The 11,609-nt window shown below is 33.5% G+C and overlaps 1 protein-coding gene across 1 annotated transcript; it reads left to right on the top strand.

Annotated features, from left to right (window-relative positions):
* Positions 1–1,364: 1,364 nt before the first annotated feature.
* Positions 1,365–9,280, top strand: LOC104221656 (inositol phosphorylceramide glucuronosyltransferase 1-like). The gene is made up of 10 exons (XM_070171766.1): positions 1,365–1,879; positions 3,382–3,502; positions 4,185–4,370; positions 4,557–4,720; positions 6,104–6,211; positions 6,469–6,606; positions 6,686–6,790; positions 7,064–7,331; positions 7,421–7,544; positions 8,879–9,280. The coding sequence occupies exons 1-10, from the start codon at positions 1,643–1,645 to the stop codon at positions 9,018–9,020; spliced, it is 1,593 nt and encodes a 530-aa protein (XP_070027867.1). The 5' UTR covers positions 1,365–1,642; the 3' UTR covers positions 9,021–9,280.
* The last annotated feature ends 2,329 nt before the right edge of the window (positions 9,281–11,609 follow it).

Raw genomic sequence — 11,609 nt, forward strand, 5'->3', positions numbered from 1 at the left:
TACGAAAAACAATTTAAAAAGAAGAATCAAGAAATACATGAGATTATACTCAAATAAGTTTATTAATAAAATCTTAGTTTGGTTGGAAACTTATTCATTCCATAAATTTAACTTTATGTAGGGAAGTCCTTTATGAATAGCAGAAATTACACCATATAGCGACTTTAAAGGGTTGCGATTTAGAAATTAATCAATGCGTTCTAAGTTTCAGTTTTTCAGGATAAAAATATTCTGAGTTGTCGTGAAGTTAAGATAATTAAAAATTTCAGGACAAAATAAGTACTTGCTAAACTCTAAATAGCATCGCTGAGAATAACTATCTGTGCACCCCTATATTGTAGCAAATTTTATCTTTTTCTTTTTCACAGGGGCAAGAAGAAAAAATGTAGCTTGAATTAAAAAATTTCACCGTAGTTTGAATCAGTGACCTAAATTAAATCTCTGGCAGGGCATCTTTTGGGATGAAATTCAAAATCAAAAGTAATCGAAATTTAGCCACTTTTCATGTAAAGATAAATCTGAACGAAAATATTGTTCGAAATCCAAAAATTATTCCATCATAATATACTGGAGTTCGTATTTTTTACATGTGAACTTCCAACATAATATACTGGAGTTCCAGCATAATATGCTGGAAGTTCATACACAGGTGCACCAATCTCTAGTAGATTATGCTAGAACTTTCCATGTTACAGCAAAATAGTGCTTATTTTTCAATAACTTTACAAATGCTAGCTATTTTTTAATTACTAGTCCGAAAACTGACTAGCCCGTGCTATTTTTACTGTATCTTCTATTTTTGTAAAAATAGCACGGTATAGCCAGTTTTCGGACTGGTCATTCAAAAAATAGCCAACATTTACGAAGTCAATGAAAAATAGACACTATTTTGCTACAATAGAGACCGGTCCAGCATAATATACTGGAGTTCGGTGCACCTGTGTATGAACTCCAGCATATTATGCTGGACCGGTATACTTTGCTGACTCCAGTATAATATACTGGAGACTGGAGCACCGGTGCTCCAAACTCCAGTATATTATACTGGACAATTATACTTGCTGAAACTCCAGTATATTATGTTGTAGTTCTAGTGTACTTATGCTGAAACTCCATCATATTATGCTGGAGTTCCAACATACTTATTCTGGAACTCCAGTATAATATGCTGGAGTTCAAACATACTTATTCTTGAACTCCAGTATAATGTACTGACGTATTTTTCGGTTTTTGAACAATGTTTTCGCTCAAATTTATCTTTACATGAAAAATGACTAAATTTCGATTACTTTTGAAACTGAACTATTTTTGAACGACCAGTTGTAAATATGACTATTTTTGAATTTCTCCCTGTATTTTTGTACAAAGAGGAAAGCGGGTTCTCGTGTTCTTATTTTCTTTTTTGTTTCCTTTTCGCTGCAATTTCCTTAATACTTTTTGGGCACGTTTGAGACGGTTTACAACTCCAACTTTCCAAAAAGACAGCCAAAGGGAGACGACAGAAAAGACCATTAACACAACACATAATTACATTATAAAATAAAAATTCTAAAACCCTTTGAACTTTGAAAAAAAAGCCAGTACATAGATCCCCTTTCCATTTCTCTTTGAAAACAGAAAGAAAGAAAGATTCATTTTTATCATGAAAATCACTGTTTTACGATTAGGGGTTCTTTTATTTTTGATTTTTATGTTATGTGATTGTTTTATTGGAGCTTCATGTAAATCTGAAGAAGCATATGTGACCCTTTTGTATGGAGATGAATTCTTGCTTGGGGTTAGGGTTCTTGGAAAATCAATTAGAGATACTGGATCCACTAAAGATATGGTTGTTTTGGTCTCTGATGGTGTTTCTCAATATGCTAAGGAGCTCCTCTTGGTATGTATATGATGTACTTTGTTTGAATTCACCTTTCTTTTTTTTACCCTTTTATGTGCTTGCTTATTGAGAAAATAACTCAGTATTTTGCTAGTACTATAACAGCAAGGATTTAAGTTATATATATTGACACAGCTAAGTGTAAATTTTAACTGTGATAGCACCTTAGTTACCATTTTTACCTGATTACTAATTAATGTTTATCAAGAGATTTAACTGATTGTATAGATAGTTTTTACATTGTCTGTATTTTTTGGTGTATTTGGAATGAGAGGAATCGGAGATGTTTTGATGGAATAGCAACTCCAAACCACTTCCTTAAGGCTAAATGTCTTTTACTTTTGTACAGTTGGAGTACCTTAACACCTGTAAACTCCACTGACAATTTTTTGGACTTTGTTAGCTCTTTAACATTAGTATAGGACTCTTTGTACTGGAGCTAACAAATCTTTTGTATCTATATTTCTGCATCTTCTTGATGCCATTTATAATATCTCTTTATCGAAAAAAAAAGATAGTTTTTACATTGTCGTGTATATAACTTAAATTCCAGCGGCATATACCCCTTGTTCCCTAACCTTGTTGGGGTCGACTATATGAATGATCTCAATCTGCTTCATTTGGAGCCGTTTCGGATACTCAAATTATAAGAATAACTCAATGCAGAACTAAAGTTACTTCCTTTGGGTAGTTTCTTGAAAGCTTGAGCTGGGAAATGTAAAGTTAGTTGGTATTGTTTTGTGACCAATAAATTCAATTTTCATGTGCTTGCTTATTAAGAATAACTAAGTTTCCTCTCTAAGAGGAGGCTCAATGGTTGAGCCATAAGAGAAAGCTTGCTGTTTCTGGGTTATAATCCCCTGTACAATACTTCACGGGCCCATCTACCTAGCTTTGGTGTGTGAGTTTACCCGTCACTTGCATTTTCGGGCTGTACAGGATTGCCTTGTGGATTAGTGAAGGTGTACGAATGCTGACTCGAAAGCATAAATTACTGGAAAAAGAAACTCAATATTCACATCCTCATGGGTATTTCTTAAAAGTGTGAATTGGTGAATATAAAGTTAATCGCTTTATCGGTGATGTAGAGCCAATACGTGAGTGAATACTAAAATCATTCTCAAAAATCTATGTTGTGTGCTGGCTCAATCATTAGAAGTAGTAAATTGGGTCTATCTTGAAGATATATTCTGATGTGACATACAAATTCAATTACTATTTTTTCTATTTTGCAGCTAAATTACTTTCCAGTCAGTAAAAGCAAATTGTTAAAAATGATGCCTATGAATTGTGATTTAGTTTGCCTGGATGAAGTCCTATAACAGTCTTATTGTAGCTGTTATGAGCTTGCATTAACAGGTCCTGATCATAGTTATTCTAGTTCTTTAGCATTTAAGAATAAATGTAATCGTCAAAATTTTTGTTTTTTGCTAAGCTATTTCTATGTGGTACTTAACTTTCCTATTAAAACGGTTGTTTCGTGTTTGGTTTCTTTCTTGCAGGCAGATGGTTGGATTGTGGAGAAAATTAGTTTACTGGCAAACCCAAACCAAGTAAGGCCGAAGAGGTTTTGGGGCGTCTACACAAAGCTAAAAGTATTCAACATGACCAGTTACAAGAAAGGTAATTCGATGCATCAAAACTTCAACCTAAATGCTAAAGGGAGAAAGGGATGTAAAGTAGAACCTTGAACTTCGTATGTGTTTCTCAAGTTGGCTTGGTGAAGTTTGTCATCTTCTTGATGATCTCCACCACTTTATGTCTTGTTATATTATGGAGTGGTACAAGTGGTCTTATTTATTTTGGTTTTACTTTTTGCAAGTTTTATTCCTTTACTTCTGATGTCATTTCTTCAACCTGTTTAACTGATATAGCTGCTATTATACCGACTATAACCTAGTATGCATATAATTGTACTAAGAGTAAAAAATTTAGGTGAATATATATTTGATTCTAAAAAGAAAGAGAAACAGGTTGCGCTTTCATAAATCCTTATTTTAGATGAGAGGTAGCTCGAGCAATTAAATCCACCAAGTTAAGGCTTTGGGCTTGGTACAACTAAGTCATCTCTTTTATACAAGTTAAAGGGAAAAAGAGGTGATGGGTGTGGGGAAGATAGGGAAGTCTAGCTTGTTTCATTACTTGAATATTTTAAAGAGATATCTCATTACTATATTTATATATATATATATATATATATATATATATATATATATATATATATATATTCTTTTATGTCATGCAAAATGCATATGGTTTACTGATTGTAGGCCTTAATCTTGCTATTTCTCCCTTGTTTTGGCAGTGGTGTATCTTGACGCTGATACCATTGTTGTTAAAAGCATTGAAGATCTGTTTAAATGTGGGAAATTCTGTGCAAATTTAAAACATTCTGAGAGACTGAATTCTGGAGTCATGGTGATTGAGCCATCAGAAAAGGTTTTTAATGATATGATGAGCAAGGTGACCACTTTGCCTTCTTACACCGGAGGTATGGTTTAGCTGTGTGCTGTTTCGGTTTTAAGGTTATATGCTGTCTTTGCATCTTTGTATGGAAAGATTTCGATTATCTTTTATCATCTAATAATTTCAGTGACATATTTTTATAATTCGTTACACGGAAATTTTTGTTTTGACGCTGAATGTTGATTCTCTTGGTGCATTCTGTTGCTAACAGGTGATCAAGGTTTTCTCAACTCCTACTATGTTGGGTTTGCTAATGCTCATGTTTACGAGCCAAATTTGCCTTCAGATGTCTTAAATTCTAGAAAGGTTCCTGAAATGGAGAGACTTTCTACTCTTTACAATGCAGATGTTGGACTCTACATGCTTGCTAACAAGGTATTTCTTAGGTTCAAGAGACTGCCTTTCTTTGAGTGTGGTTTTAGTTGGTTTGGTTGTGGTGTGTGTAGGCCTTTTGATCAAAATCTGGTCAAAATACACTTGTTAGGAACTCTTGAAGGAAGGATTAATTTGTTAGATACAGAAAAAGAAGAAAAAGTTGACTTTCATGGAATTGTAATATTCCGCAGAAGTATTGCAACATTGCCGATCTTAGCGGAAACTTCAGTTTTTGAATAAACATTTTTTCTGTGGCCTTTGTTGTATCTTTTTCTCACTGGTGTCCAGGCCATCTTGCATGTGCCTCGACTATTCCACTAGGTATATGCTAACTCCCACCAACATAGGTAATCGGGTATGTTATGGTCTATGGGCTTTGTCAAAGACAGATCCAGGATTTAAAATTTATGGGTCGTACAATAATAATTGGGTTAATATACAATAATAATTTGGTGTACAGTCAGATATTTATAGATATTTAATATATATATACATATATATATATATATATATATATATATATATATATATATATATATATATATATATATATATATATATATATATATATATATATATATATATATATATGGTCCCCCGAGCAAAAGCTACTGGGTTTACGTGAACCCATATGCGACACTATAGATCCCCCCCGGGCTTTGTTGTCTTCTACAAGCAATTTATCTTGAAGCAGCTATGTTATGGATGTTGAAGTCCAATTTGTCTCAAGCTATTCAAAGATGATTAAGGGATCATATACTTGGCTTATCATGCGTATTAGTTATCAACAATTTGTGCAATCTGATTGATTCGTATCACCATATTTTATGTGTAGAATAATCTTTCTATGGAAAGAGAAATTTTGGAGAAAGCGGCAAAAACCATTTAGGAAAAAGTGTTGCTAAATGTGCATAGTAGTATTAATGGAAGGTAATCAATGAATATATCTTGGATGGCCGAAGATTATCCAGGAAAAGCCTAGTGGTAAGTACCCTCCACGTCCAGCCATAAAGTTGGGGATTTGAGTCCCCGATGGAGCAAAGTGGGAAACAATCATTTTTTACTCCTGGTTTCTTTGGGGAGAGTGGACTCCTTGGTTTTCTCTTCTCGCGGATTTTTTTTTGGGAGGGGGGGGGGGGGGGGATTTTTACCATATCCCAGAAGAAAAAGAAAGAAAGAATGTCTTGGATAGCGCGAAGCTACTTCCTGCTGAAATAAAATGAGAAGGTTTTATCTTAGATGAACATAGGCAACTGTTTGCAGTAGGTTTTTTGGAAGAAACTCTTTTTACTGCAAATGCTTGAAACTTTTAAGCAACACAAGTGCATTAATGTTGCCTCCTTCCTTCTTCTGACCTTTAATTTTTAATTAATCTATCTACAGTGGATGGTGGATGAAAAAGAACTCCGAGTAATTCATTACACACTTGGCCCGCTTAAACCGTGGGATTGGTGGACTTCTTGGCTATTAAAACCTGTTGATGTGTGGCAGGTATTCTTCTTCGTCTTCAAATGCACTCTGTATTCTCAAATATGGTTGTCCTTTTCCTGCATTTGCTGTATATTGCTTTGATGACTCGAGAAGGTACTTCGTTAACCCACTCAGATGGTCCCTGGCTTTGTCCCCGCACCTCACATAAGGCCTTCTTTGGTGTCTTCGTGGAGCCATTTTTTCCATCTTGGAGATGAGGACTTTTAAACTTGCTTATACCAGATTGTGTGACTTTCTTATGTTTTCCCATGCTGCAGAATGTTAGGGTACAACTTCAAGAATCTCTACCTGGAACTGGAGGGGGCAAAAATTCCAGCGATGAACTTCTTGTCAAATTTCTTTATTTGCTTCCGTTGCTTCTAATAGCATTTTGTTACTATCGGTCCTTTTTACAGGTTAGTATTTTTAAAAAGAGTTATTACTTAAAATACTAGTCAAATATTTGGATATAATTCTAAAGGATTGCTTCCGCAGTCACAATCACTATGGCATCATATCCGACAACTGTACTACAAGGTCAGAGGAGGTGTCCTAGCTTACGCCTCTGTTCCACCAGCTGCCATCAGCTCCAACCAGCCGGTACCTCTTCTTCTTCCTGTCAGTTGTTGAGTCGTCAAACATCCTGATTAAGTTCTGCTCCTTACTTTTCACTAGTCTCTATGGGATTGGAAAAATATAAATTGCTATCCTACAATGCAGGGTGGCCTTAAATTATTACTTTCATCGTTGACATCTTTTGGCTGCACAATTGTTGACCAGATTTCTATCATATTATTTACTCACCTTTTGATAACCTTATGTTGCTTTTCTTACATAATCTTAAAATGATAAACAGTCCCAAATGGTATGCAGGTGAAGGTGCCTGCTTTTCTGGGTGCGATATCTGTCTGTTGCTGTTTTGCTGCTGCGCTGGTGTCCCTTGGCCTTCCACTTCTAATCATTCCACGCCAATTAATGCCATGGACCGGTCTCCTCTTAATGTATGAGTGGACATTTACACTTTTCTTCCTCTTGTTTGGAAGTTATTTGCACTTAGTGTATCAGTGGGGAAGGGTTGCGGCAAATCAATCTGGACAATTTCTGGCTCATCCTGTATCTTTGGACTATGAACCTGGAAAAGGTTGGTTCACTTAATCAGATCATTGAATTTTATTTTACAATTTTATCGGTGCATTGCTTCATTGTTGTTGGCTTTTTGTTGCTTTATAGGTCATCAGCGGCAGCAATCATGTTGTGACATTGCAGCGTGGTACTATGGGTTAGGGATGGCATTTCTTGCCATTGCAGCCCCTGCATTGCCTGGCATTTTTGGAGTCACTTCTTTATTTTTGAGGTACTTTCAACAGGATTTCTGCATTTTAGTCAATTTTGTGTCATTTGGTTGTTGTCTAATAATAATTGTATGTCTTTAGGCTGCATTTGAATGACGTGATTTTGCTTGTTGTTTACTTGCCTTGTGGGTTTGGTTTCAATAAAAAGCTCGAATCTTTTAATTATGCGTACATGTGAAGTTATAAGCTTGATATGAATCTAGAACATATGACGTGCTGAAGTTTATTATGACTTGATTATCTTCATGGACATCTCATCACATCTTTAACTCATTTGTGATTTAGAAGGAAAAGATACATTGAGATGTTCCTTATGAGTTAAGTCCATTAGGTGAGAAGACACTAAGTAAATTAAGGCTTTTAATGTGAAGCAGAATTTCGAATAGGTCGTTATAAAGGCTAATAAGCCTAAAAGATGCTTTAGCAATCGTTAGCGTTAGACTACATAGAGCCCGTTTGGCTTAGCTGATTTTAGAGTAGCTGATAAACATTAGGTGCTGAAAAGCACTTTTAAGTGTTGAAGCTGATTTAAAAAATAAGCAGTTACGTATTTGGATAAAAGTGCTGAAATTAATAATAAGCAGTTGAAGAATTGGGTATACGAAGAGTTTTGTTTTAAAAAGAAGTATTTTAGGGATAGAATAGTAAATATTTTGGTCAAACCTAAAGTGCTTATAAGCAGAAATTTGATAAGTTGAGGGAGACCAACTTATGATTTTTGGCTTATAAGCACTTAACTTATAAGCACTTTTAATTTTACCAAACGCGTAGATAAGCCAAAAAGTGCTTATAAGCCAGTTTGACCAGCTTATAAGCTTAGCCAAACACCCTCATAGTCTAATAATGTCAAAGCTTCAACAACATAGCTTGGATGTTATGTAAGCCGTCTTTTATGACCACGTAGCATTGTGTTTTTAGGTCTATTCTTAAATTCCTTGATTTATTCCCCCATTAGCTGATTAAACTACAGTTAAACCTCTCTATAACAAACTCATTTGTTCTGATATTTTTAGGATGCTATAGTGAAGTGATGTTATAGAGTACATATAGTTCCAGAAAAAATTGGCTTTTACAGTGAATGACTGTTATATAAGGATACTGTTATAGAGAGGTCTGACTGGCCTTCTAACTTTTCGGTGCATGTTTTCTCTTATAGTTTCATCATTCAAGGTAGATTTTCTTGTTAATTCAGTTTGCTTCTCTAGGCGTCCAATTTCCCGCCCTCTCTTTTGTTTTGTTGTCTGCCTTTACGAAGACCACTTCTTGTATTAGGCACTAGAAAATCTTTAACGCGATGAATAGTCAAATAATACCTGTATATGGTTTTTTTACGCAGGTTAGGTTTGATGGTGGTAGGTGGTCTTATTTTGGCATCCTTCATGACATATGCTTCCGAGCATCTATCGATTAGATCATTCGTTAGAGGCTATGAAGAAAGGAACACACCAAAGAATAGGAGTGCATGTTTCTTATGCTGATCGATTCAATTTTTTAGTTTCAGCTAACTGCAGGCAAACCATCTTCTTCATCTCATTTGTAACTTGTTTTGACATATTCTTCCCAGTGAGATTATGTGTAGAAAATATGCTGGGAATTTTTTGGTTTCTAATATACTTATTTTAGAAGGTTGAGGTGTAATTCTTTTGTATGGTTAAAGGTCTATGTTGTCTGTATATGCTTCTTAAATTTTAATTGATTATAATATACTATCTCATGCATTATTGATGCTTATTTAAAAGAGGAAAGGGACTCTCTCATGCATTATTGCTAGTTTACTTTCCCAGAAAATAAAATTAATCAAGATTCTTGTGAATACCATCTGGTACAGTGGGCTATAAGAGTTGTGACATTGATGTGGATTAGGAATATTCATCAATTTTTGTAAAAATAGCATGGGTTAGCCAGTTTTCGGACTGATAATTAAAAAATAGTCCGCGTTTGCAAAGTCATTGAAAAATAACTATTATTTTGTTGAAACACATAAAGTTCCAACGTAATATGATGTATTATGGAGCTTTTGTTTCTAGCATATTATGTAAGAACTCCAACACACGGAAAGTTCCAGCACAATATGCTGGATTATGGAGCTCATGCGTATAAACTTCCAGCATATTAAGTTGGAACTACAACACATTATGAAATTCAGCATATTATGCTGGAATTTCATATGTAAAAAATTCGAACTCCAACATGTTATGCTGGTATTTTTTTGGATTTTAAGGATAATTTTGTTTAGATATTAAATTTTGATTACTTTTGAAATTGTGACTATTTTTTTATTACCGGTTGTCAAGTTGGCTACTTCTGATTTCCCCCCTCAATTTTCAATTGTTTGCGGCCTGAGTATGGATTTACTAACTGCCTACCGTTTGAGTACGAAATATATGTGTTTGTAAAATCTGAAGTTTTGCTGAATGTGTGCATTTTATATAAGCAAGTTCTTAATTATGCATTGTGGAAAACCTTTTTGTACGGTAAATAAAAGGATTTGTATACGATGCTTATCGATGAAGGATGTCATGTGGCGATTAATAATAAATGAATTGTTATGTAGGAATTATTTACTTTAAGGGTATTTTTTTTTCTCTTTCAATAGTTTAATCATTTTATTGTTAATAAATGTATTTTTATTTCACATTATTTGTCGTATATAGTACTTAATATGGGTATTATTTACTTTTAGTCAACCAAACGTTGCAGTACCTGTGCGAAGACTATTTTTCTTACACAGCCAAGTTTGATTGTTTATTCGAACTAAACACTACCATTTTGTTCCGATTTTAGGCTATGATTATATAAATTATTCATTCTATCAGACAACATCAAAGAAACCTCACACCTGCCAGGCTTCCACTAGATTTTTTTTTGCCATTGTTGGTTTTGCACAAGTTATTTACAACTATGGAACTAAGTGCATAACTGCACAAATAGTCGACCGAATTTATTATTTGCTTTTTTTAGCTAATACGTATAGTTTATACATGATCAAATAATAATACGTAAATTATTGCGTCTTAATTTCAGAATAAGAATATGTGATTTCGTATCCTTTGAAATAGTTTGTTTTCGAAAAGTGAATTACTTTATATTTGCTTTTGGTCTAAAACCAGTAAAAGTGACTTTCAGTTGACTAGAAATTTTAAGATGAGGAGGAGCAGCAGTTTTATGCTTTGCGCGTACGTACTAGAAGTTCGACGGAAGCATGCAGCTGGAAATTACTAATCGTGCTTTCAGTTTATTTTTCTCGTTTTCAAACAATATTTTAGTTTAACTCAAATTTATTTTTCTAATATCAATGTGAACCTTTTTTATACAACTAATTATATACTATACAATTTATTTAGAACTTTCACACATTGTTTTTATCTTGTTATATACAACTACAATATCATACCACTTAAATACAATTTTTATACAATATGTCTTTTGTATATTTTGTATATGATTTATACATAGTAAAAACAAACTTCATACAATTAATTATATATTATACAACTTATCTACAACTTTCATACATTATTTCTATCCAGTTATATATAACTACAATATCATACCATGTAAATACAATTTTTATACAATATGTCTTTTGTATATTTTGTGTCTGATTTAAACATAGTAAAAATAAATTTCATACAACTAATTATATATTATATAACTTATCTACAATTTTCATAAATTATTTCTACTTAGTTCTATACAACTACAATATTATACAACATAAATATAATTTTTATACAATATTGTTCAACTTTCATACAATAGTTAAATAAAAAATATATATATAAACAATAGAATACAATTTTTTTACAATTTCGTAAGTATAATATATGTCATGTCTTCTTCTTTTTCTTCTTCGTTGTCGTCGAGTTTCAATATGAAATTCAGCCAAAATCAAGTCTAATCTTCACCAAAACACCCTCAAAATTGAGATATAAACTCCAAACCATATTCCTAATTGTTTGTAACAACATCAAATCCAAACAAATAATGGTTTTTGAAAACCCAAATTCGAATTTAAAGCTTCAAAGCTTTTTAATGGCTGTCAATGGTGGAATTGCTGCTCTCTT

The sequence above is a fragment of the Nicotiana sylvestris genome, chromosome 4 (assembly GCF_000393655.2).
Source record: "Nicotiana sylvestris chromosome 4, ASM39365v2, whole genome shotgun sequence".
Classification (NCBI taxonomy): Eukaryota; Viridiplantae; Streptophyta; class Magnoliopsida; order Solanales; family Solanaceae; genus Nicotiana; species Nicotiana sylvestris.